At 47.8% G+C, this 27,670-nt stretch overlaps 1 protein-coding gene across 4 annotated transcripts in view; it reads left to right on the top strand.

The window, feature by feature from the left end:
• The window catches only part of Sh3gl3 (SH3 domain containing GRB2 like 3, endophilin A3), a 104,952-nt gene that overhangs the window by 38,884 nt on the left and 38,398 nt on the right, over positions 1-27,670 (top strand). For 3 of the 4 annotated variants that reach the window (XR_015736415.1, XM_087901560.1, XM_087901559.1), the window contains exon 2: positions 27,167-27,235. Coding sequence is in view for 2 of the 4 variants with exons in the window: in XM_087901560.1 (XP_087757686.1) it covers positions 27,167-27,235 (69 nt within the window). In the remaining 2 variants the exon portion in view is untranslated. Of the gene's footprint in view, positions 1-27,166; positions 27,236-27,670 lie in introns of those variants that run through there. The other variant, XM_048435276.3, reaches the window with a different exon arrangement.

Raw genomic sequence — 27,670 nt, 5'->3', positions numbered from 1 at the left:
GTGGGAACTGAGTCCAGATCCTCTGGAAGATCAGCCAGTACTTTTAAACTCTGAGCCTTCTCTCCAGCCCCTGGTTATTATTATTAAGAGATGTTGTGTTTATGGTAACCATTGTCTGTCTGTGAGATGCTTTTGGCAACATTTAATTTACACTGTAAACATCTTTATATTTGAAGTAGCTTGGTGGAAATTTTCTCCAAGTATAAAATTTAAGTAAGTATAATGTGCCACGAGCAGAGAAAATATAAATAAGCTTAGGAAAAAGTTGAGGCTCTGGGAGGGACCTGGGAGTAAGCGCACATATAGATGTGTGCAAATAAAATGTTGGTCATGACATTGGATGCTGAGCTTCCTCACAGCCCAGGGGAAAAGAGAGAAGGCGCTGATTCACCTGTTCACTGGCTCTTCAAAGGGCTAAGCAGGGGTACAGCTGGGTTTCCCCAAGAGAAAACTGACCAATCAGAAGAGTGGTTTAGATAAAGGCCTACCATGGATTCTAGCACCCTGGAGTCTGTGGCTAACTATACAGGTCTGCATTCTGCCAATCTAATTTTGAGTAAGAAGCAGAGGTAGGCAGAGTGGCTGACATCTGCATCTTCAGGCATCTCCAGAGGTGCCTGGAGCCTTCAAGCACTCACTGGCTTTCAGCAAGTGAGAAAGGGCAGGCAGGGTCTTTCCCCTCTGAACCTACTTGATAGTAGGTATTATGCTGTGCCTGTAATTCAAGCATTAACATTTATTTTAAGGAAATAATAAGGTATTTTGCCATTATTCACTTATACGTGTGTGTGTGTGTGTGTATGCATGGATGTGCGTGTGCTCATGTGAGTGTACATGTGCTCATGTGAGTGTGCATGTGCGTGTGCATGTGTGTGGATCCAAAGACACTTGGGGTCAGTCTTCTCTTCTTCTACTGCATGAGTCTTGGGGACTGAACTTGGGTGGTCAGGCTTGGCAGCAAGTGCCTTTACCTGATGACCCATCTTGATGGCCTAGTTCTCATTTTCCTGGAGAAATGAAGAAGTGGATATATATATTCCTACACAGTGCTGTCATGCCTGCCATTGGTGTTTGCTGTCTGTAAATCCCACAGATATTATTTTCTTGGTCTTGAAGCCCTACCGGCTTCTCAGTTTTGGGATCACAATGCCTCTAATTTTTTGTCCCCTCCTCTGTATCTGTCCTGGCATGAATGAAGGTATTCTAAAGAGATGTCTGTCCCTACCCGCCGTGGCTGTCACACCATTGACACTGTGGACTTCCAGAAACTGAAAATCCCCCAGGAATCTCATGCTTACAGAAGGGAAAGCCTCACAGCTGGTGCAGGCTAGAGAGGATGCTAGGATTTTACACAGTCTGACAACCTGTCAGACTACCTTGCTGGAGAGAGGAACTGAGACAGGGATGGTGGGCGGGGCTACATGGTGGCCAGGATGCTTAGCTGCTACACTCTGCCAACATCTCAGGAAACATAAACCCCATGCCAGTGGCTGGAACACAGCCTGTGGGAACAGGTGGGTCCCTGGGGCTCACTGGGCAGCCAGCCTAGCCTACTTGGATGAATTCAGGACAGGGAGAGGCCTCATCTTAAGGGAAATGTGGATGGTTCAGTAGCAGTGTGACATTTGGTCTCCACACTCATATACACACACATGTGCACACACACACACACACACACCCCTTATGCTTCTAAGCGTTAGTTTTTGGCAGTAGCCTTAGCCTCAGAGCCTGTCAGCTGTCAAAGCTGGTCCTGGCTCCGGGAAGCTGCTGAGCTGAGCTTTCATCTGAAGCTCGTCTCCCTTTTCCTCTCTCAGCCTCAATCTCTGTGTAGCCTGTGCGTCTTCTCACTACCCTGACTGACACCTCCCTCCCCCATTTCCCTACCAGCTGCCTCTAAGCAGGAGATGGTGTTCTGCAGACAACACTGGGGAGGGTACAGTCAGAGAAGGAGCTGCTAGCGTCACTTCCCCTGCCGTTCCCAGGCTAAGAGGGCCGCATCTCTTTCCTCCTTAGAACAATTTAAGAAGAATCCTTTAGAATGAATCACAGACACGTGACAAATCCAGATGCCCCGTCTTCAAATGGTCTCATGGGCTGCATGATGTGCTCATCATAGCTGGATCACAGTTTCCCTTGCTTGCTGGAAACCTGTATTTTTCCTGCTGAACCTATCTGCAGGTCTTCCCTCTGGTTTCCCACTCTGCCGAGTTCAGCATAGCTTGGAGTCAGCCTGGGGTTGGGTGGGGGGAAGGCACTGGGTTGGGGAGGGCTCTTTGGGAAACTTTAATTGAGGTAGAACCAGGTCAAGATTTTTAATGTTAAACTTATGGAATGTTAATTACTTGGCAATGAAAACTTGTTTTCTGCAAAACTGGCCATGACTTGAGATACAGACCACGGACTACCAGGAAGTAGTTCAGGCCTTTCCTGCTTCTGTAGGCTCCAGGTGCTGTTCATTCGCCAGAGTGTCTTTCCCACCCCATCCTTTGGCAAGTCGTATCTCCTGCCCAGAAATTCTCCCTTCCCCCTCAACTTCAATGCCCTGGACCTCTTCCTGTGAGCAGGGACTGTGTGTGATGGATCACAGGAGGCCAGGGGCCAAAATCTCAGTTTCTGGAGTTTGGGTTATAATGTGTAACCCTTTTGTGCAGTATGATGAGAGTGGCTCCTCCCCGCCCCTCTTAAAACACACACACACACACACACACACACACACACACACACACACACATAAAACATAACAAAACAAAACAAAACAACTTGTCTCCTTTGAAAGTTTTGCTCTGAAGGATGTCTGTCTTAGAAAAATTCCTCCCAATCTTATTAGGAGTGCACAGAGGGATGCTCAGAGGCCAGTGGGACACAGGTGTCTTCTGGTCAGGGAGGTTAAGTAGGGAGAGGGAGATAGATGCTAAGTTTAGTGTAGTTTAAGGCCAACCTGTCCCCAAAGTGAGTTTCAGGACAGCCAGAGCTGTTACACAGAGAAACCTTATCTCATGAAATCCAAAACACAGAAAACAACTGAAAAACTTTTTTTAAATAAACCTGATTAATTGAATTCTTGTCCTCCTTAAAAAATAACGTGCTTTTTAAAAACGGCATTCCCCTTTGGTGTGGGCACCAATCACAGTGTACCATACAACCTTGATCAATTCGTGAGCTGTGTTTTGGCTGGGGGTCTATGTGCTTGGGACTTATTGACATTTCGGCTAAATCTTGGGATCATCTCGAATCACAGCTGTCAGAAGCCGGACTTGTCTGGCCTGGGCACAGAGGTCTGCACAATGGTCCCCCAAGGTGTCTATGTCCAATTGGCCAGACCCCTTTAGGGTTTTTTTGTTTTGTTTTGTTTTTGGTGGGATTTTGCAGCTGGGGTTGGATCAAGGCTCTTAAGAGAGGTTATCCTGGACCGTGTGGTGGGTCCTTCTAAGACAGGCATGGGATGGAAGGAGAGAACCAAGGTGAAGATGGAGTGTGTGGCTGGGGCATCATGAACAGGTGTCTGTTCATTGTCACTAGGGAACTTGAGACAAACCGAAGAAATTGTTCTACCCTACTACAGCTTCCTGAACCAGAGAGTTTACAGGAGGAGCATGGGTGCCGTATCACCAGAGTGCCACCCCAGCATGGGCGAGGCTTTGCCTAAGCTGCCTCCGTGGGAAGGAGGAGAGAGGGGTTTCTAGAAGTTGAAAGGCTGTGGCCATGAGGCTGTGCCGTGCTCCGTTTCTTCCACACTGTGTGAATAGCCATTCTTTCCAGACTGTCCTTGCTGAGGGTCTTAATTTTACAAGCTGCTATGGACTCCATTTTGAAGATGGAGGGTGAGGGCTCCTGATGGTTTGCCCATACACCCCAGGCTCATAGATAGCTTAATTCTGGAAGCATGAAGGGTGCCATCCTATAAAAATCCTGGGAGAAATGGGAACTCCAGGGGCACAGGAGTGTGTTAAAATCATAGCAGGAAAAACAGGCCTGCGAACTTAAACTTGAAAAAGAGGGGCAACTCCCTCATTTGGACCTCATAAGATGTGGAAGGGCCCTTTCCAACCTGCCACCTGACCACTGGTGTGTGTGTGTGTGTGTGTGTGTGAGAGAGAGAGAGAGAGAGAGAGAGACCAACAGGTAGAGAGCCCCCTGCTGTCTCAGGGGCTTTGGTTTGACTCTATCCCTGCTGCTAATAAGGCTTCATCAAATTCTCTGCCTGTCTTCTTTGCCCATCTGGGCCTTCTGTCTGTCTATCTGTCTGTCTGTCTGTTTATTCAGCTGTCTGGACTCAGGCTTGCCTTTTCACCATCAAGACTCATGTCTACAGCTTTGCTCTCAAACCTGTGAAAACCTCATGAACTCTCCTGTGGCCTCCTAACCCAGCACATTCGCAGATATATACAGAGAGATAGAAACACGGTGTGCTCTGTAAGATGTGACATTAGTAATGAAGATTGGACCAAAAGGGCCTGTGTTTCCTTGACCAGCACTATCAAGGACAATGGGATCTATGGTCAAGCGCTGCCATTCAAATCCGCCATACATTGTAAATGTATATGGTTAACCGAGAACCTCTGGCCGTTTGGGAAAACAAATGGGTTCCCTCTGTTTCTGGAGCAGCCTGCTCAGGACTGCCTCCTGTGGCGCCTCCAGAAGGAACAGCCGTGATAACGTCTAGATTCGTCTCTGAAATAGGAAAACTATTTCATATTGATTCCAGCCATGAGTCTTCAGCGACTCATTTTAGCAGTTGCTGGGGACAAGGAACTGGGCGCTTCTGTGCCCCAGTGCTGCCCCAGCCTGGGCCCTGGGTCACAGCCATTTGCATTTCAAAGGACTGTCCCAGGCCCAGATCTTCCCTCTCTGTCTTACATGGTCCCCAGCTTTGATCACCTCTGTGAGTTGGCATAAATTTTCTCGAAAGTACCTGCAGGAATGGCAAGCTGTGGGCTTGTTCTTGAAAGAGAAGGGGGAGGGGCAGGAGTGGGCGCTGATTCCTCCGGAGCCTTCTCAACCCCTTTCTCAGAGACTGCTTGTGTTAATTTGAATTTGGTTTTGTTATGTTAGTCAAACATGCATGAACACAAAGTGCTAACTGTAATCACAGCTCTACAACAATTATAAACTCCAAACTTATTTAACATTAAGTACAAATGAAATTACAGATCCAGTAAAATTCCGAATAATTAATTTGGAGTTAATGCCGTGGACAGTTTGAGCTCCTAGTGTTGTCTGCATACACTGGCAAAGCTCTGCTGCATTAGCTTGGTTTCAGTTGGACTGTGTCTATTTTATGCAGAAAGGCATGATTCTTGAAGGACGCATGCCTGTCTCAGCAGTTAGCCGCTCTGCTAAGCACAGCTTCCCGGCCCTAATGTCACTACTCAGTCATGTCCACTTATATACAGATAAAAAATTAGGTAAACGAGTGGCTGGTGACCCAGTGTGGGAGTCCAGGTCAGGGTGGTGGCAGCCGGTGAGGTACTCTGCCTTGTTGGTAGTGTTTTGTGACCCAAAGTGAGCCTCCTGCCTCAGGCATTTCTTGAGTCTGATTTTTCTCTCCTGTACAGTGTTTAGGGGCATACAGCACACCTGTAGATTATTAGGAAGCAAATGCTAGTGTATCCCCGTTGAGGACACATGACATCACAAGTCCCTTCACCCCCCCCTTAGTGGTCTTCGTGATTGTGCCTCCTCTCCTCTCTTACCTTGTGTGACACTGACACACTAATTTTATTTATATTGTAGAACTTAAGCGTTTGTGTGCCAGGCTTTTCCTTTTGGGCCACCAGCTCACAAGTCATGACATGGAGACTTACTATTAGCTATGAATGCTCAGCCTAGTTTAAGGCGTGTTTCTGACTCACTCCTTTAACTTAAATTCACCTGTTTATCTTTATCTACCTTTTGCCTTGGGGCTTTTTACTCTTCTTTCCTTCTGTATATCTTAATCTTACTTTCACTGCTTATCATGTGATAAGCTTGTGATGGCTTCTTGCCCCAGGTGTGTCCCTTTCTTTCTCCTCCTTCTCTCCTTACCTTCTTCTTCCTCTTTTTCCTTTGCCTAGATTTCCCCTTCTACTTATTCTCTCTGCCTGCCAGCCCCGCCTATCCCTCTCCTGCCTAGCTATTGGCTGTTTGGCTTTTTATTAGGCCAATCAGGTGCCTTAGGAAGGGCAGGTGAAACAAATGTAACACATCTTTACATAATTAAACATACCTCCTTATATTGTTAAACAAATGCAGCATAAACAAATGTAACACACCTTTATACAGTTAAATATTTAGCAGCATAAACGTGTAACACATCTTTACATAGTTAAAATAATATTCCACAACACATTGTTTTAGTTAGCTTTTCTATTGCCATGGCGAAATACCATAACCAAGGCAGCTTATGAGAGAAATTATTTAATGGGGGCTCATGGTTCTAGAGAGTTAGAGTCCATGACCCTCATGGCAAACAGCATGGTGGGAGGCAGGCAGGCATGGTGCGGGAGCAGTAGCTGAGAGCTTGCATCTGATCCACAGGCACGAGCAGAGACAGAAGTCATTGGAAATGCCATGGGCTTTTGAAACCCGAAAGCAAACCTCTGGTGGCAGACCTCCTCCAACAAGGCCACACCTAATCTTTCCCAAAGAGTTCCACTAACTGGGAGCCAAGCATGCAAATATATGAGGGCCTTTCTCATTCCAGCCGCCACAGCGTTCCTGAATACCAGGGGCTAATTTGTCTCCTCTGAAACTTAGCAAGATCACCACCATGTTGTATCACTCTTGTTTTAGACTTTCCATTGATGCGGTATTCTATGAAGCTATGGTTTCTTCATCACAGTGTAGAATCTGCCATGTGACTACTGGCTTCTTCTCTTCCACCAGAGAATGAAGTGGACAGAGCAGGGCGGAGAACTGAGGACTTTTACTTACACTGTGACAGATTGAATGGAGAAGTGGACATCCAAATTCTTGGTGGCTGGCAGGATGCCATGCGGGGATGGGGGCGGCACTGGGAATTTTTACAGTTCTGAACCCCGAGCAACCTTTGGGATGCCAGCTGACTTACCCTGTGCTTTGGGAGGCTGGCTAGACTGGGCTTGCCAGCAGGTGTTAGAGTTCTGAGCTCTCAAGCCTGGTACCAAATGAGAGTGATTATGGGCAAGTGCTACATTGTTAAACTCTGTGCAGCCCTTGGGATGTGAACTGAGAGAGGTCATTCATTGGTGTTGCCATTGTGAGCTCTTGGTGCGGTGGGGTGTTACCAGGAGCAGAGTCTGAAGGAGCCTAGGGAGAGCAGGTCACCAGAGTGGGTATCAGGAGCGTTGGTCCTGGCACTGAGGTGGGGCAGACCTTCCTCCTCTGGTAGGTCTAGAGGGTTCACTGGAGAGAGGCACGGCTTTCCTTTAGTGACGTGTGCAGCCCTAAGAACTAGGCACTGGCCAGTCATTGCTGCTGGTCAAGAGCTGTACTGAGAAACAGGCTGCACCATGGGGTTTATACAGATTCAGGTGGCCTGACGGGCTGGGGCTAGAGGCAAGTGGGGCGGAAGAGGTGAGAGCTTCTCAGAGAGGGTCTGGCCTGCCAACCCAGAAGGGAAAACAAGGGCACACGCATCACCAAGGTTCCCTATCAGGGGGCTCCTTTCCCCATGTTTCCCCTTTGGAATGGTACCCTGCCGTCAAGGGGCACGTGAAACAACCCATTTCCTGGGGTTTTAGAGTCCTGTTGCTGCCACCTGTGGGAGGAGCGCATGGCCATCCCATGCTTTACTCGTCCATTCCCCTGTGGTTAGACTTCTGGGCTGCTTTTAGGGTTCTGACTGTTACAAATGCAGCTGCAATGGACAGTCTCCCACTGCCCCTAGGGACATGGATCTAGGAGTCGAACAGTTGTGTTGTGTGGCATGCATTGTGCAGTTTGCAGAAATGGCTTTCCATGAAAATTTCAACTTGCATTTTCTTGAGGTTTTTTTGAGTGATGTTGAGAGCTGTGTCCCTTGCTTCTTTTGCACTTTGGTGTGCACTTTGATTTCTGTTATTGTGGGGGGCCCATTTAGCTCCTCTGCTAATTTTTCTATATAATTATCTTCTTTTCTTTGACTTATAAGCTTCATGGTTATTATGGACATGCATTTGTCATTATGTCTGGCAACATATTATTTATTGCAAATACCTTCTTGTGTGTGCATATGTGGACATATTTGTGTTGTGTGTGCATGTGTGTGGGGGGATGGAGGGTGGAGATTGATGCTGGGTGTCCTCCCCAAAGACTCTCATTTTTTGGGGGGGATGAGGTCCCTCACTGAACCTGCAGCTTGCTGACTTGGCTAGACTAGTTGACCAGCAAGCCCCAGGGATCCTCCTGTCTCTTCCCCCAGGTTTTTGGTTACAGGTGTGTGCCATCATAACCTGACTTTATGTGCATGCTGGGGATCAAACTCAGACCATAGTGTTTGTGTGAAAACATCTTTTGACCCATCTCTCTAGCCTGATTCTTTTCCTTGTTTAATGAACTTCATTCATCAATGGATTAATTTTAATATGGTCAAGTCTATCAGAATTTTCTGTTTTGTGCTGTGTTTTTACCTATTCTGTCCAACAGTTCTTTCCTGATTCCAGGTTATGAAATGGTTGTTTGTTTACTCTTCTTGGGTTTATGGTTTATTTTGCAGTTAGTCAAGAGCTAATTCTGAGATTTTGCCCTCCTTGCTAGTGTCATGAATGCTGACAAGAGGCCCAGGACTTCCCACTCAGAGGCAAATGGATTTATCACTCCCTTGGGCAGCACCGCCTTATGCTGGTCCTGATCCTCAGCACTCAGAGGCCCCAGTGAGCTGAGCCCCAGGTGGATTGTGTGGGAGGCTAGGAAGTGTGAGCCTAGGGATCTGGATGTTTATAATGGGCTGTAAGCTTACCTGACCTTTGCCACCAAGGGAAACATTGTCAGCTATACTGGATAGTCAGCAAACCTGTGTGTGCATTCCTTTGGGGAGAGACACTGATATTCTAAGCCTATTTGTTATATAAATGTCCCTGAATGGTCTAGAATAAAAGGACCAGAAACCTGAGACCCAGGGACAGTGATTTCCCCAGAGGTCTAATCTACTTGCTACTAATTTGTGTGTGGCTGAAGACAGTTTATTGATTCGTTGTATTTCCATACTAATGCATAGTTATCCCAGCTTCAGGGGTTGGGGGTGGGGTGGAGAATGCTGTCTGCGGAGGGACAGGTGAGCTACAGGCCCCTGAAGTACAGACTGCAGAGAGAACTGTCAGAGCTCTCTGGCTGGCAGAGAGGGAGAGGGTGGAGGAAGACATGCCAGGAGTGAGGTTTCGGGTCTTAGGATATATGATGTTGGGGCGGTGGGCGGGGGGGCGGGAGGGGGGTGGCGCAGTGGCTAAAATGCCGCTTCACAAGCTTGAGGACCCGAGTTCAGATCCCCAGCTCTACATAAAAGTTGGGTGTGGCACTGTGCTGTATAACCTGGGGTGGGGGTGGGGAGAGAAAAGTGAATCTCGGTCAGTCCAGTTGAACTGGTGAGCTCCAGGTGCAGCGAGAGAACGAGAGCGGTAGAGGAGGACCAGCCCTGCCCATCTGTACACATGGTCACACACACGTAACACACACACTCACAACCAGCCCTGCCCATCCTTACACATGGTCACACACATGTAACACACACACTCACAACCAGCACTGCCCATCCTTACACATGGTCACACACATGTAACACACACACTCACAACCAGCACTGCCCATCTGTACACATGGTCACACACGTAACACACACACTCACAACCAGCCCTGCCCATCCTTACACATGGTCACACACATGTAACACACATACTCACAACCAGCACTGCCCATCTGTACACATGGTCACACACATGTAACACACACTCACACTCTCACACATACATACATACTCACAAACACACACACACACATTCACCCACCCCCACACAGTACCCCCCATATGCCCATACTCACACACAGACAATCTTTTGTACCCATATATTGTATAATGGACATTTGCAAAGAAAAAATGTGTTTCTGAGGTAATAGATGCTGGCCTGACTGTAGAAATTATCTGTCTGTCAAACAATGTATTGACTGCCTGAATAGATGCAATACAAATCTACGCAGAAATCCCAAACCAAAGAAATGTAGTTTTTCTATTTTTTAATTTGTTTTTGAGACAGACTTTCACTGTGTTAGCCTGTCTGGCCTGGAACTTGGTATGTAGATTAGGAAGGACTCAGATCCACTGAGCTCTGTCTTCCGGGTGCTGGAATCAAAGGCCTGTATCGTTATACCTGGCCTGTATTTAAAAATTTCCAAACATTCGCTGTATTTGTTTCATAGGAGGGGGGTGTGGTGTGCACTGTGTCCCGGTGTGGACTGTGTCCCAGTGTGCGTGCATGGCGGTCAAAGGACAACGCTGAACGATTGACTCTCTCCACTGTGTGGGTTCAGTGGATCAAACTCAGGTGGCAGGCGTGGTGGAGCCATCTCTCTGGTCCAGTGAGTCTGCTTACCCACCGTACCATCTCTCTGGCTGACTGTTGAGCATTCACTACGTGAGTGAATTTGGGGTGAGAACTTGGTTCCACATGTCAGTGACCCAGTGTTGGCATTCCTGCCTGTCCAGCTGTTTTACTGCTGATTCCTTCTGCTTTGTTTATCCTTCTGTGACTGACTGAGCGGCGTCTTTGGCAGAGCAACCTGTGGTATTTTGGGAGCACAGTTACTGTGTATAACAGATGCAAACACACCAAGGGCAAAGGTGAATCTCCTAAGCCAGGCTCCATCAGAGCAGAGCAGCCACGCTCCGCATCCCGTAGAAAAGAGGCTTTGTATTAGAGTTTGTCTATGTGGATGTTGGCACCCTGAAAAAAATACAAATGGGTGATGTAAGCCCGAGATTAGAAACTCCCAGGAGCTCCTCCTGCCTTTAGGTGCAGGGGACAGAAGCGGAGAGGTGACCACTTGAAGCCTAAAGCTCAGAGGCGGGGCTTAAAGGCTGCCCCTTCCCTGCTTCCCACGTGCCTCTTTCAGAGTGTAACTGGGGGCCACGGCTGTTGCTTCTCTCTTCTTTGCAATGTGACTGAACGATGAGATGGTCTTGTTTGCTGTGTACCGCTTAGTCACCTCCCTAAGGCTTCAACTCTCCCAGAGGTGTAGATGTCCCCAAATCTGCATTCATGTGTCAGATACTTATGAAGGGTGGTTCTGCAACCAACACCATTATTTTTTACCTAGGAATTCTTTGATGACAATTTAAATTAAGCCAGTTTCTAAAAGAAGTTTAAAATACGTCTCGGACGGTGGAAAGCAGCTTGGCGTGGAACTTTCCACTGCTGTGAAGTGTTAGGTGAGGCCATGGATATTTTCCCAGGAAGTAAAGAATATAGTGTCTGTTTCTACCTCCCCTCCTATCGTATCTCAAAATAGACCAACAGTAAGTTTGATTGTTGCTGGTTTCACTACAGTGTCGATGGCATCTCATTTGTCTGTGATCCTTTAGCCTTGAGATAAGATGACCTGGCACAAACAAGCGAACAATGTGGTCCTGGTGCCTGACAGGCCCTGGAGGAGTTTGGAAGGGCTGCAGTCTGGGGGAGACTCTGTTTGGGAACTTGGGGAGCCTTGGTCCCTGAGAGGAGGGGAGCATGCAGAAGAGGCAGGGAAGGGATTAGAGGGCACTGAGTCTGACTTCTCTTATGGGGTCTCCTATTGAGGGGAGCAAGCTCCCTATCCTTTCACAGAGCAGAAAGATCTCCAAAACAGCTCCCCACCCTCGATATTTACAATTTCTGATGTTTTGCCTTCCTTCCTGCGTCCCAGGCTTTCTAAAGTTTCTTTTAAGCTGAAGAACATTTGGTTTTGCATTGTCTTTACTTAAATTGGTGTGTGTTCACTGTACATAATCCTGGGCTTCATAAGGACGTTTGCATATGAGTCGGAGATTTGATGTAGCTCCTAAGTGGATTTGGGTTCCCCAAGGCTGAGTTTGGGGACTTTGAGGAAAGCCTGGAAAGGCCTTTATGGCTAGATGGGGATTCAGTTTGGGGCTAGCCTGAAATGCCACGTCTTCCTCTCTTCTCGCCCTCTTTGTCTTCCTGTTTTATTCTTGTTCTTATTTCCTAGCTACTTCAGACCTCCAAAAATGATGACTGTGAAATTAGCAACTCTTCCCTCCCATGAGGCCATTGTGTGGTGGAAACCTCGAGGGTCTCCTGGGGCACTAAGCCCCTGTGGTGGAGAGAGGGGCAGTCTTCATGGGGTTCTCAGCTTCTTGCGGCCAACTGACCATGAAGCTGAATCCCAGGAGAAAGAAGAATGGCTCATACATTCTATGTGGCCATTTCTACTGCTCCTGGCCCCTGCTCCTGCAGGAAGATCCTCTGAACCCTGACTTTCTGGAGTGAGTGAGGGGAGAAACTGGAGCTAGGGAGCTCTGGCTACCCAGGCTGCCTGTGTGGGTTATAATCTGCAAGGCTTGGCTGAGTCAGCCCCTCCTCCATCAGGCCTTGCTATCTACAAGTTCCTGACTTTAAACCTAGATCTGTATTCTTTCTTGCTTTGTTTGGTGTGAAGGATGCATCTTATTGTTGAAGAAAAGTCAGATGGATCAAGTGTTTCTCTTGTGACATCCTGTTCAGGTTTTTTCTCCCCCAGAGTTGTCTTAAACTTTTATTATATTATGTCCCAACATGTTTCTTATAGAGTGATCTAGAAGAAAATTATTTAAACTACGAATAATGAATCAGTCATCTTTCTTTTCTTTCTTTCTTTCTTTCTTTCTTTCTTTCTTTCTTTCTTTCTTTCTTTTTTAACCATTTCTTATTGAATGGTGAGAAATTTGTTTTCACTTTCTTCACTTCGCTGGTGGCTCCTAGGCCAGGAGGCCATATGCTTAGAGATCGTACAGCTAACGCCATGCAGGCCAGGGGCACCCCGCCCATAGCAGCCAGTCCTGCGCATCTAGCCCATGCATCCTAGTCCGCCTTCTGTGGCCATGAAGAATGCAGAAGTTTACAAAGGCTTTATAAGTGGTGACTAATTTATCAAGAATGAAAATTTATTCAGCTCATGGTTCTGGAGGCTACGGTCAAAAGGTCACATCTGGTGAGGTCCTTCTTGCTGGTGACGACCAGGCTGAGTCCCAAGGCTGCCTAAGGCCTCATGGGGAATCACTGAACCATTTTGGGAAGGGCAGCTCTCAGGAGCTGTTTCAGAGGTTCCGGGTAGGAAGTTGACCTCAGGTGGAGACTGTCAGAAGCTTAGGGGTGAGATGACGGTGAGCTAGCCCGAGCATTTATTCATGGGAATGAAAAATGGACCCAGAGTTGTTGGGAAGTGGACTGGATAGGTTGTGTGTGTGTGTATGTGTGTATGCGTGTGTGCATGAGTGTGTGTGTATGTGTTGAGAGCTATATCAGAGAGAGAGCGGGAGCTCTGTGCGGTCCTTGTGACCCCAATTCTTTGATTGTGTTGGTCAAAGAGCTTTTCTTTCTGAGCGCTGCTCCTGCATGGGACCCACTTAATGACTGCTCATTTTCCAACAAAACTCTTTATTCGATCATGAAGGATACATCTTGTTTTTTTTTTTTAAAGACAAGTCAAATATATCCATGCTTTCCAATTATGACTCTCTGGGGGCTAATTTCTTTAAACAGGAAGATTACCAATCTACCTTTTTACCCACTTGCCTGCCTACCTGTTTACCTCTTGCCCATCTACCCATCCGTCTGCACACACACCTGTTTACCTGTTGCCCATTCATCCATCCGTCTGCACACACACCCTTAACATTTCTGTGAAGTCTAGATTCTAGTTGTGTTGGGTTTTTTTCAACTTGGCATAGGCTGGGGCTAGTTGGTAAGAGGGTCCCATATTTGAGAAAATACCTCTACCAGATTGGCTCGTGGACAAGTGTGTGGGAGTATTTTCCAAGAACATTTCCAAAAGCCTACTAGGTGTGAAAATACTGACATTCAAGAGACTTGAGGATTTTCAAGTCAGTAGCATATGCAAGTGGTTAGCTTATATGTGGTCATAGAATCACAGCAACAGGAAGGTTGTTTAGGGCAAAGGAGATGCAGGAGGCAAATGACGCCATCCTGGCTGAGCAAAGAGCGGTTGCCCTGGTGACTGAGGGAAGGAGACCAAGAAGAGTTTTAGGAGAGGAGCGGTCAGTAGAGTTAGAACACCCCGGAAGGTGTTCACCCTGGGGGTGTAGAAGTTGGGTGGTTGGTAGAGCTGCTCACGTGGAGCCAGGCTGTGCAGGGTGCCTTCAGGAGTGCCTACACGTGACAGAAAACGCAGCTACAGAGCTGATTGACCTGAGCATGCTTTTCTCCTGACACCCAGGAGTGGGAGGCTACAGTGCCTGTTCTACATTTGGTAATGTCAGGGGCTCCATCTTTGCTGACTGCCGCCGCCTCAAGACATCTCATGCACAATGTGGGGAGAAGAACAAAGGGGGCACTTGATGCTAAGGAACAAAAGGCTCTCCAGAAACTCCCACCCCAGCTGACTTCTATTTAGGTCTGATTAGCTATGAAACATGACTGCGGGTAGTTGGAAGGGGCATTGGGGAAACACGAACCGTTCCAGCGTAGCGTTGTGTTGCCCAGATTGGAATGAAATCTGTCACAAGGAAGAGGAGAGTCTCATCACTGAGTGGGCAGCAGACAGAGCTGACTTTAGTTGGGTTGAGGAGGGAGTGGGAAGTGAGAGCATGGGGGAGGGGTATGTGTCTGGTCTCCTTGGGAGGCAGCTCCAATAGGTGTGGATTGGACAAACTGGTAGCCAGTAGGCTGTGGGAACTAATAGGAGGTGGCCCTGAAGACTGTGCAGGATGTGGGTCACACCTGGTCAAGTAAGATTCCTGTGAGCCCGCCCTTGGGCTGACTAGGGAACCTTCTGGGGAAGAGGTCAGAGGAAAGCGTGCACACAGGGGACATGGAAGAACTCCCGTGAGATGACCCACCTTCACGTCACGTTGTCCTCTCTGAGGGTTTTTGCAGCACACTGCAGAGACCATTCTCGCGGGCGTAGTTCCGCATGCATGCTGGCTGCTTTCATGTCAACCTGCCCAGTAACCAGAATCACCTGGAAGAGGGAACATGGGTTGAGAAAATGCCTTCATCAGACTGGCCTGAAATGGGAGAGCCCAGTCCACTGTGGGCGGTGCCCCTTCTGGTCAGGTGGTGCTGGGTTCTTTAAGAAAGCAAGCTGAGCTAGCCAGTGAGCAGTGTTCCTGCACGCTCTCCACTTCCGTTCCTACCCCGATTTCCCTCCGTGGTGGGCTGGAAGCTATAAGATGAAATAAACCCTTCCTCTTCAGGTTCCTTTTGGTCATGGTGCTCGTTACAGTGACAGAACCCGATCTAGGACAACGTGATTATCAGTTTCATAGGATATTACAATGTGAGCGCCTTCCTCAACTGGGGCTGACCTCAGGCAGCCTGTTGCCGTGGGGAGGGCTGGTCCTCCTGAGGTTCTCCCCCTTCCTGCCCTCTGGGTGTGTGGGGAGGTGGCAGTGGTGGGGTGGGGAGAAAGAGTGGGCAGGAAGTTTCTACTTGTTTGATTCCCGTGCCAGAGGCCTTTGAGCTGCCCTGTGCTGGCAGGTGTGCAGAGCGGACTCCTCCCATTTCCTTGCTGAGCCTCTGGCAACAGTTTGGGACGCCTTTCAAGTGTTGGGGTGGAGCTGACCTTGCCGAGGCTCTTTATGACAGACAGCCTTCTTAACACCTTGAGACCTGCTCCCAGGGTTTACTCCTCTCGCTTGGTGTTGTGGGCATGAAGACTTCCTCCCTCCCTCTCTTCCTCCAGCTGGTCTGAGCCTCGGGCTCATTGTACTTTTGTCTCTGTAGATTGAGATTTTTAAACCAGTCCGCTAGATTTTTTAATATTCTGCCAATCTACTGGCCTGCTTCTGATGCTCATGGGGTCTTTGGGCAGGCCAAGCAAATTGAATGGGGAAATAAAATCCACTGGACTTCAGAAAGAAATTAAGTTTTTGGTCTAAGAAAAATAATTAAACACTAGCTCCAAATAATAAAAATAAAAGACTCAGACAGCTGACTACAATCCCGCCGCCCATAATTGTTCTGAGCAACATTAAACGCCAGGAAACGGTAGAACTCTCAAGGTCTCCAGAATATAGAGGAGGAGCCATAATCAAACACTCTTAGCTTGGTGCACAGAGGATATTAATAGTTTTAATTTCTGTTATTATTTTATTGTTTGGTTTTATTATTGTGAAGCAGGTGCTGACATATAACTGCCTCCCTCTGGAAAGCTTTCAGACCAGTATGTTCAACTTATTTTCATATTATAAAAGGGCTGCATTCCTTTCTGTTGATTTAGATAGAAGATAAAAACATTGTGGCTCATTTTTGTCATCCCAGCAGTAAGGAAACAGAGGCAGGAGAGTCATGGGTTAGAGATCGGCCTGGTGTTGAGTTCCAGGCTAGCCAGGTCTCATAGCAAGATTCTATTTTAGAAAACAAGGCAAAACAAACAATACCCCAAAACCAAAAGAGAAACATTTTGTAGTTTTCAGTATTATCTCAAATCCATAAAGTACCATCTATGTTGAAAGAACTATCTTAGGTCCAGGACTGGCTATATGTAATTTTATATAAAAATGATGTTGACTCAGCAGGTGAAAGTCCTTCCTGCCCAATTGTGACAACGCAAGTGCCAACCTTGGAACCCAATGGAAGGAGAGAACCAACCCCCAGAATTGTCCTCTGACTTTGTCCACACGGACTCAGAATCCGTTCCTGCAACAAGCCCGCGCCAGGCCCGAGAACAGCCTTTCTTGGTATCGTAGGCAAGGCCTTCAGGGACTGGGTGGTCCAGAGCAGCCTCGGCTAAGAGGGGCTGAAGCCAGACCTCTTCCTGCTTCTCATCTCTTTCATCTGTCTTCCTAGGGAGCACTTCCGATCTCAGCTTCAACCATTCTTAGTTGGCTCTTCTGATGGTTTCTTTTCCACAGTAGCCTTTTCTTGTTTCCTGAGTATACTATCTAAACTCGTGACCAAATATTAATGAAAAGGCCTCAACCCCCATGCTGTGGCCAGCCGTTTCTTCTGGTTCATCCTTGGCTTCCTTGTAGACATGTTTTCCTCACGTCTGGTTTTCCTCAGATTTCTGATTCCAGGTTGCCATTAGACTGGAGGTCTAGGCTGAGATGTGGGAGTGGCTGGGGTAGGTTTTGCCTTTTTGCCCAATTGTGTTCTTTCTTGAACTCGGGTGGGTGCGGTGGTCAGAGGAGTTTGCACCATATCTGTACGGACCAGCGGAAGGCTGCAGAGAAGGGTTCCACTCTGGAAATGCAGGGCATCGCTCTTGGGCGGGCTGCTTTCATATTTAACTCCTGTCAATAGCACTGTCTGGAAAGACCTATCGCTTCTCCCTGATCCTGACATTGCTCTAGAGCCCACTCAGCATCAGGGGAGTTCACCCAAGCATGAGCACAGACTTCAGGCATGCACAAGCACCCAGGGTGTCTGTTGCATAGCAGGTCTGTTAATGTCTGTTCTTTAGTGAAGTCTAGTAGGAGATGTTGCTCTAAGCACTTCCCAAACGTTAAGCCTCATGGAGCAGCAGCTATGATCACCCACAGTGTGCACATCACAAGCTGAAGGTGCAGAGCGCTTCGGCTTTGGTAATTTCCCCAGAGTCAGTTCCTTTACCAGTGAAGCGGGGATTCGAACCCAGATGCCGTAACTACAGAATTTGCCTTTGGCTGTGAGAGAGATGTGGCCACGGAGTGGGAGGGGATCATCGGTCCTCTTGTCTTCCGTTTATTTATTATTTAGTAATGAGTGCGTGTGATCACATGAGCGCTGGTGTGCATGTGCCATGGCTTGCGCACAGAGGTCAGAGGACAAGCTCAGTGTTGAGCCTCACCTTCCACTTTGAGACAGGTGTCTCTTGTTCTGTCTGCAGCCTGGCTACCCAGAGGGAGAGCTTCCAGCTCTTCCCTTCTCTCTGCCTCTCCTCTCCTGATAGGGGTGTGCTGGGATTATAGGCTGTTGCTGGCTTCTTCATGACTTCTGGGGATCTGAGCCTAGGTTGTCAGGCTCCTGCTGTGAGCGTTTTAAACACTGAGCTGTCTCCTTAAGCCACCACGCAGTTTTTTAAATGATCCCCATATTGTGCTTCGGGGATCACTCCTGTTCTTTTGATGTTTACATAATTTAGGCCTGGAATTTCCCCGTATTCACTTTGATCTCGGGAGCTGTTTTCTGTCCGCCCTCCTCCGGCACCCCCCACGGATATTGGTGATGATTTTCTTCTCTCTCTGAGCCCATCTGCTCTCCATTCTCGGGGAGCCCTCACACCGTTCATGGATTGTCGCTGGCACCTTTCCTGGCTTTCCAGCCCTGATATGGGTGGGTCCTCTGCCTCTCTCCATATTTACACATTTACTTAAAGACACCTGGTCGAGCTGAGAATAAGCAAGCTGTCTGCCATCTTGGCTCAATTTTGCAGTGTTTATGTCTGCTCGCGGCAGGGTTGCTGATTTTCTCTCGCCCTGCTGCGATGGTGTCTAAGCTCGCAGTAACTGTCAGGGCTCAGGGTACACAGCACAGCACCGCACAGCACCGCACCGCACCGCACCGCACCGCACCGCACCGCACCGCACCGCACCGCACCGCACAGCACAGCACATCGGCTCCTGCGGTAAAGATGAAACCCCTTACTGAGCTCATGTAAGTTTACCCATCAGAGACAACCCTCTCTGAATTGCCAGGCAGGGGTCTTGTTTCAGCTGTTGAGACAGGAGGATGACACAGACCAGCCTTGCTTGCCATGTTTCCTTCTAGGCCGGTGTCCCCCACCTTCCTAATGCTGTGAGCCTTTAATACAGTTAGTTCCTCCTGTTGTGGCAACCCTGACCATCAGTTCTTTCCATTGCTGCTTCATGGCTGTAATTTTGCCACTGTTATGAATCTGATATGCAGGATCCCCAGTATGTGACCAAATATACAGAGAACTCAAGAAACTTGACATCAAAAGAACAAGTAATCCAATTAAAGTTGGGTACAGACCTAAACAGAGAATTCTCAACAGAGGAATCTCAAATGACTGAAAGACACTTAAGGAAATGTTCAACATCCTTAGCCACCAGAGAAATGCAACTCGAAACAACTCAGATTCCATTTTACACCTGTCAGAATGGCCAAGATCAAAAACACTGATGACAACTTATGCTATAGAGGCTGTGGGGGTAAAGGGAACACTCCTGCATTGCTGTTGGGAGTGCAAACTTGTACAGCCACTTTGGGAATCAGTATGGTGATTTCTCAGAAAATTATGAACAATCTACCTCAAGACCCAGCAATACCACTTTTGGGTATATACTCAAAGCATGCTCAGTCATGCCACAAGGACATGTGAACAAATATATTCATAATGACCAGGATCTGGAAACAGCCTAGATTTCCCTCAATCGAAGAATAGGTAAAGAAAATGTGGTACATTCACACAATGGAGTACTACACAGTGGTAAAAAATAATGGCATCTTGAAATTTGCAGGCAAGTGAATGAATCTAGAAAACATCATATTGAGTGAAGTAACCCAGACCCAGAAAGACAATTACCACATGTACTCACTCATAAGTGGCTTTTAGACATAAAGCAAAGAAAAACCAGCCTACAATCCACAACCCCAGAGAACCTAGACAACAAAGAAGACACTAAGACATACATGGATCTAATCTACATGGGAAGTAGAAAAAGACAAGATCTCCTGAGTAAATTGGGAGTGTGGGAGTCACGGTAGAGCGGAGAAGGGAGGAAGGGATGTGAGCAGAGAAAAATGCATAGCACAATAAAAACAATGAAATAATTGATAAAAAAGATGAATGTGGCACTTCTATGTCAGAAAGTTAAATATTGGTCAAATATTAATGGAGGAGTATCTAAATCACATAAAAACCAATTTAAAGGGGCTTCTACAGGCTAGGTCATTAATATCTTCAACATTGGAGTAATGACAGCAACAGATTATAGCTGGTGAATGAAATATGAAAATACGCATCCACATCAATAAAGATAAATGAATGCATAAACATTCCAAAATCTTTAAAGTCTCTTTGAAACATCCAAAGTGTCTTTCATTTCTCTAAATAATCCAAAGTCTCTGTAAAATTCCGAAGTCTCTTAACTGTGGGCTCCTGTAAAAATAAATAAACGTTACATATTATCTTGCTCCAAAAGGGAAGAACAAGGTCATGGTCACATCAAATCAAATCAAAACTGAAACTCAACAGTGTTAGAAGTCTGTGCTTGATGCCTGGCTTCTTGCCACTTGATGCCACTCGCTGCCCTTGCCAGGCCTACATCTCGGAAAATTTTGACTCATTGATGCTGGCCTCCTCTTAATCAAAACTGATTCTTCCGTCCCAGCTGACCAGTATCAGTTGTCTCAGAAAAACAAGTCTTATTTCAGTGGTTCTGGGCTCTAGTTAATCACAGCTGCCTCTTCACCTCCAGGTGACCAACCAGACACCACGGATTTCTAATTCAAAATATTAAATGGCCCTGATAGAGTATTTAAGGGACTTTCAAACTTCTTATTTTTTATGTGTTTTCAAGACAAGGTCTCTCTGTCTAGTCCTGGCTGTCCTGGACTTGTTGTAGACAAGGCTGGCCTCGAACTCACAGAGATCCACCTGCCTCTGCCTCCTGAGTACTGGGATTAAAGGCGTGGCCACCACCGCCCAGCTCAAACTTCTATCTGAAACGTCACAATCCAGGCCTCCACCAACTGCTTCTCTCTCAGCCTTTTTCCTCTTCCCATATCCCACATAGAACAGTACACTGGGCTCTAAACCCGCAACAGCCTTCTAGCCCAAAGCTAAAAGGCTACCACAATCCTTCCAAAAACACGATCGTATCTGTTAAAGTGACGCCTTATGACTCAGCCCACATTTCTGTCTTAGTTAGGGCTCTGTTGCTGTGAGAAAACACCACAGCCAAAAACAATTTGGAAGGAAAGGGTTTTTAGCTTGCAGTTCCACATATCACAGTCGGACCCCCAGAGAAGTCAGGACAGAGCCTCAAACAAGGGAGGAGCCTGGAGGCAGGAGCTGGTGCAGAGGCCATGGATGGATCCTGCTTACTGGCTTGCTCCTCATGGCTTGCTCAGCCTGCTGTCTTGTAGAACCCAGCAGTCCAGAGGTGGCTCCACCACAGTGAGCTGGACATTGTGATATCGGTCATCAACTAAGAAAAGGAACTGCAGTCTTGCCTACAGGCCAATACCATGGAGGCATTTTCTCTATTGATTCCTTCTTCCCACATGACCCTGCCTTGTGTCAGGTCACCATGAAAACTAGACCACACAATGCACACCCTTGAGCAGACATTTGCTTGCAGCTGACTCGAGGCCTGAGTCCTTGTGTCTTTAAGCACGTGTGTCGTGTTGTGTTGCAGACACAGCAACTGTCCTTTGGCTTGTCCACATTGGCCTTGCTTCTAGGCTAAGTGTTTTGAACACTGCTGCTTGTATGGGAGTTTCTGTTGTGAGTTCCTGAGAGGGGAGCTGCTGAGTCACAGGCTGTAGTGATCTGTGGATTTATATACGCATCTCCGGTAGATGCTGCCAGACTGTTTCCAAAGCTGTTCAGGCAATGTGTAATCCTGCCGGTGATGCGTGAGCGTTCTAGTTGCTCCGTTAATTGCAGGAAACACTTGTACTGATATTCATGTCTTAAAGGGATTTTAGCCATTCTGATAGTGATTTAGTGGCATCTCATCAAGGTGTGTTTTGCATTGCCACCATAATAGCAAGGGTGGAATATTGTCATATGCCCTTTACTCATTTGGATATTGTCTTAGTGTACCTGGAGCTGCCGCAGCAAAAATAGCACACAGTGGGCGATTTAGACAGACACTGGGTTTTGAGTTTTGTGGACTGTGGAGTCCATAGCAAAGGCAGGTGAAGTGTTTGGGCAGGGGCTACCTCATGGCTCACAAGAGCCAGCTCTCTGTGTGTGCCTGTGGTTGGAGAGAAGAGGGTTTTCTGGGGTTTCCTAACAGAGATACAGATCCCAATCCGAGAGGTTTTACACAATTAGCACCTCCTCCTGACCCACTCATCCCCATGACCCCACCTTCTAATGTGACCACACTGGACATTAGCGATTTTTATATGCATTTTGAGGAGATGCCTCTTTTCCCATCCCCTTTACAATCCCGTCTCGTTGGACAAGCCTCAGCTCCGGTGTTTGTCTCCCGATGACTGTGGTAGTGAAGTCTCCGCCTGGATGGTTAGCCTTTAGCCGTGTCCTTGTACTGTTTTCTGTAAGCCTCGCCTCGGCGCCAGGGAGGACATACTCCAAGCACCGAGAGGAAAGGGAACAGCCTGTCAGGATTGCTTCTTTACGCTTTTCCTTTTTTCCCGGAATTTTGGCCTCTTAGATCCTGGTTTCCTTGGTTACCGTGTGCTCTGTAACCTCACGGGGAGAGAGATGGCTGCTTATTCCAGCCTGGAGCTTTCTGCTCCCATTTTCTAGCCTGTGTTACAAGACAGGAACCCTCCCCCCAAACCAAGACGCACCCACACGCCCCCCTGAACACACCCCTGCACACCCCCTCCCCCATGCCGTTTCTTTCCTTCCATTCCTGGCCCCTCAGCCTCCTCTGCTCCGGTGCCCCCACAGACAGCTTCAAGGGCCACAGTTAGAAGAGCTCGTACACCCCTCTCGCTCATCTGTCCCTGCTGGTGACGCGCCCGATCTTGCCGTGTTTTCTAAGCGGTTGGAAGCAGCTCATGGCAGCTAAAAGGCACACAGTAAAGACGGAGGCAGCAGGGAGGGTGAGCATCCCTGGGGAGGCCAGGGTGTCTCCAGAGCACCAAGGAGGCTTAACCTTTACATTAGATGACAAACACTGTCAGGTCTGTCCAACATGTCCCTTGCATGTCTGGAAGTGCCCATTTAAAAGTTCCTGATGTGTTTTTGTAAAGAAATCTTTTTGTGTTTTTCCTGTCTACGATTGTGTAGCCTAGAGCCTTTCTCCTGCCTCTTCTCCACAGAACTCTGGTTTCAGACACACACACTGGGAAACACATGATGCAGGGAAACACATGATGCAGGAGAAATTTCAAAAGTCCCTACGTAGACGTTTGGCTGTATACATACATATACATATATATCTGAGATTTTGGCTTTATTGCTGTTTAGTCTTACAGAAAATGAAGAAGCGAGGCCCGGAGAGATGGTTCAGTAGTTAGAAGTGAGCAGCGCCCTTGCAGAGGACCTGAGTTCGGTTCTCAGCTCCCGTGTCAGCTCTCCAGCTTCAGGGGACCCAGTGCTCTCTTCTGGACTCAGAACCTGCCCCCCAATTCAAAATAAAAATAAATCCTTTTAAAGAAATGGAAGAAATGGAGAAGTCAGATTTCTCTGAAAACATATTATGCGCAGAGGGCGCCGAGGCTGTGATGGTATTTACCGTTAGCCCCTCGTGCGTGCGTATAGAAGGGACTCTGGAGGCCCCCCAGCTTTGGTTTTCCCAGGTCTGTCCCTTCCCCAGCGTCACTACTCTGTTCTGGTCCTGGAAAGCAGCTTTGGTTTTCCTATTTCTGATATGACTGGTGCTGCCAAGTTGGAGCTGGGCACGGTTCCATCTGGTGATGGCCCCGGGCCTCCTGAGGCAGGTCTGGTTGACAGGGTTACAGTGTTCAATAGTGAGCCCGGTGAGATACGTGATTTATGGTGGGGACACATGAGACTGGAATTCCAGAACTGTCCCTTCAGCAGATCTACATAGCTACCTGTCAGCTCTTGGATTGGCCTGTCGTCTGGTTCTTCTTCAGGGGCCTTCCCTATGATCCACTTGACTGTAATTCTGAAATTCAGATCTGTTCCTGCACTTAACCTGCTTAACTCTGCACTGCTCATGGTTAGGAGTGGCACATGACCTGCCTGCCTCTGTGACCTGCCTGCCTGTGTGACCTGCCTGTGTGACCTGCCCGCCTATGTGACCCACCCAGGTGACCTATCTGTGACCCGCCTGTGTGACCTGCCTGTGTGACCTGCCTGCCTGTGTGACCCACCCGGGTGACCTGCCTGTGTGACCTGCCCACTTCTGTGACCCACCTGTGTGAGCCACCTGTGTAACCCGCCTGTGTGAGCTGCCCACCTGTGTGACCTGCCCGCTTGTGTGACCTGTCTGCCCCTGTGATCCACCTGTGTGACCTGCCCACCCGTGTGACCTGCTCACCTGTGTGACCTGCCCACCTGTGTGACCTGCCTACCTGTGTGACCTGCCTACCTGGCCATCTGGCCCTTCTCCTTTGGGGTTAGTCCTTAGTATAGTCACGTTAATAGTTCTCTGCCTTTGTACTAGAAAAATTAATGTCATGGCTTTGTCTATACTTCCCTCTTCCAGAAATACCACATCCTCCTCCTAGGCTCTCTCCTGGGACTTTCTGGGATCCTCTTTCTATCCTTTGCTTCTATCTGGCTTCTAGTGACAAGTTCTATATCTGTCTGCCATGGACGTGTGCTGTCTCGGTGTGTTATGTGTCTATCTATGCCTTGATCACGGTGTTTCTAACATACTATATCTACATATGTCTGTCATGGATGTCTGCTGTCTTGGTGTGTTATATGGCTATCTATGCCTTGATCACAGTGTTTCTAACATACTACATTGGTACCTTTTGGCAGACTACCTAGCTTGGGCCATTAGATAAAGTTTGAAACATTAGGTTGCAGTACTGTAGTTTTGTTGGTTTGCATTGATTTAAAGTACTTTTTTCTGTGTTTAATCTTTAAATGACCTTTGCTGCATTCCACATGTTTTAGTGTATGTATGTATGTATGTATGCATCTCTATCTATCTATCTATCTATCTATCTATCTATCCATCTATCTATCTATCTAATCTATAATCTACCTATGACTCACTATGTAGTCTTGGCTGACCTGGAATTCACAGAAAATACCCTGCTTCTTAAATGCTGGAGTTAAAGACCTTCCCAACTTAGGTTTGCTTGAATATCAATATTTAGAGTCTGGCAGGGTTTCCCTACAGTGAGGGTAGGTGACCTGTAGGATGTTTATGTGGCGGGTGGGGTGCTCGGCGCACAGTGGGTGCTCAGCGTACAGCGGGTGCTGACTGTTCAAGGCTGTCCAGTGATGACATACTGCGTATGGCTGTAGTGGTTAGCGTTCTGTTCCTGGGACAGAGCACCGGGACTCAGGTAACTTAGAGAAGCAAGGGTTTGCTCTGGCTTATGGTTCTGGAGAGTTCCTAGCAGCAGGGAGGAATGGCAGCAGTGGCTGAAGCAGGAGAGATCACATCTTCAACTACAAATATGGAGTGGAGAGAGCAATCTGGAGGTAGTTTGAGGCTATGAACTCTCAAAGCCCACCCCAGTGAGGTACTTCCTCCACCAAGGCATTGCCCGAACAGCATTGCCAACCAGGACCCTATGTGTTCACACACCTGAGTCTATGGGAGAAGTTCTCATTCGGCGGTCAAGTGTCTTAAATATCTAAGGTCATGTGTGTATTCCTAGTTAATGTCTCAAAATAGCTAAGTGTCCTGGGGGAATTCAGGTAAAGCAAGCGAATTGTCACAACTATAACCTGCAACTGAAAACAAAACCAGGCATTATATATTTCCAGATGAGAAAGGAACAGAAATCATATTCATTTCTGGTCTCAAAAGTAGAAATATGCTGGGTGGTGGTGCGCGCCTTTAATCCCAGCACTTGCGAGGCAGAGGCAGGTGGATCTCTGTGAGTTCAAGACCAGTTTGGTTTCCAAGAGCTAGTTCCAGGACAGGCTCCAAAGCTACAGAGAAACTCTGTCTCGAAAAGGCACACACACACAAAAAAAACAGAAATACTCCCTTTATGTATGTCCCGCCATGCTTTCTGATAGAGCCAATGTACTGGTAACAGCCAAGGAGAATTGACTGAGGAGGGTCAGGACTAATTCTCAGCGCTAATAGACGCGATAGATCAGGAGCTGTGCATGGGATTCTCTAGTTCCAGGCCAGTCACCTATTACTGCATAAGAGGCTCACCCCAAACGGGGTGGTAGTCTATGATGGCTCCGCTCCCCCATGTGGTCATTCTCCTACAGGCTGGGTGGGCCTTGATCACTGTGGATCTCAGAGAATGCCTGGAGGTGTCTGCTTTAAGTGGTTCTCAATCTTCCTAACACTGTGGCTCTTTAATACAGCTCCTAATGATGTGGTGACCCCAACCATAAAGTCATTATCATTGCTGGTTCATAACTAATTTTGCTAGTTATGAATTGTAATGTAGATATCTGATATGCCGGGTAGATTTGTAATATTAGGAGGTCGTGACCCACAGGCTGAGAGCCGCTGCTGGAGTATCTGAAGCCCACAGCGCAGCTCTGATGCCATCTTTTGACCCAAGGAAACGGAGGCAGAATGGGAGCCGCTGTTTCTCAATGGGCAGAACTACAAAGCCGGGCGGCCACTTTTTGCAGTCTCCCATGGCAACAAGCTCGAAGGCCAGAGATTGTATAACTTCCATTAGAGACTCAGATATTACCTCCCGGGTTAGGAACCAGTACTTGAGGTGATTTTGCTTCCCGCTGTTGGTGTAGAGCACAGTCTCACGTATTCCTCTGAGGGTCACGTCTCATATTAAGGGTTGGGATGAGGCTGTCTGACCTCTCTTCTCAGCCTGAAAAGAGAAACCCTGGCAAGTGGATTCTCCTGTGAAACACCCCAGACTTAGTGGTTTAAAACAGCACTGTTTTGGGGCTTAGGGTCTCCAGGTTTGGGGGGGGCATGGGCAGCTGATGAGACTCTTTGGTGTGTTCCTCAGCTGTGGGTCAGCTAGGTGGCTCTGGTTCTGGAGAGTGAGTGGCTGTCTGTGTGCATGTGTGCGTGCACATGCGTGCGTGCACACCACAGTGCACATATAGAAGTCTGGAAACAACTTAGTGGGGTTGGTTTTCCCCTTCCCTGTTTACATAGGCTCTGGGGCTAGAGCGCATGCAGCCTGGTTTGTCCGGCAAGCCCCTTTACTGTCTTGTTGGCCCCTAATGGTTTCCAAAAAGGACCTAGTTTAAAATTGAAACAACAGAGCCAAGATACTTTCACGGTGTTTTGTTTTACTCTCTTCAGTGAGAGAAAGTACTTGTGTTTGCTTTTTTGCAGCTGTTTAGTGAAAAAATTAGCGGGGCCGAAGGAACGAAGCTGGATGAGGAGTTCCTGGACATGGAAAAGGTAAGGCTGTTTGCGCCTGTAACTGGCGGGACGTGAGCTGTCCTTGCCACGTGAGAAAGCCTCCTACCGTAAGGGTTCTTACCTGGAGTGGAAATACAGAATGTTCAAAGACAAGGGTGGGATGCCCAGTCTGGAAGGTGGGGCCTCCATGCTTCTCAGCTCTAGTCAGGCCCTGGCTTGACCCACAACCAATCTGGGCCTGGCGAGGAAGGAAATGTGATGTGACTAACGGGCTCCCTCTAGGGGCCAGAAGTCAAAATGCACAGAAGGTGGGCCTTGGTGGCGACTTCTGGGCCCAAGTAATTGTGCTCAAGTGTCTTGGAGAGTCAAGGATTTCTGGGACAGGGCTCTTCCGATAGAGAGCAGCTATTAACCACACAGGAATCTAGGGTGCTGTGCCCATCTGTTTCAGCAGCCGCACAGCAAATGCTTTTC

The sequence above is a fragment of the Myodes glareolus genome, chromosome 24 (assembly GCF_982192425.1).
Source record: "Myodes glareolus chromosome 24, mMyoGla1.1, whole genome shotgun sequence".
NCBI classification, from domain to species: Eukaryota; Metazoa; Chordata; class Mammalia; order Rodentia; family Cricetidae; genus Myodes; species Myodes glareolus.
This window is presented reverse-complemented; position numbering and strand designations above follow the sequence as displayed.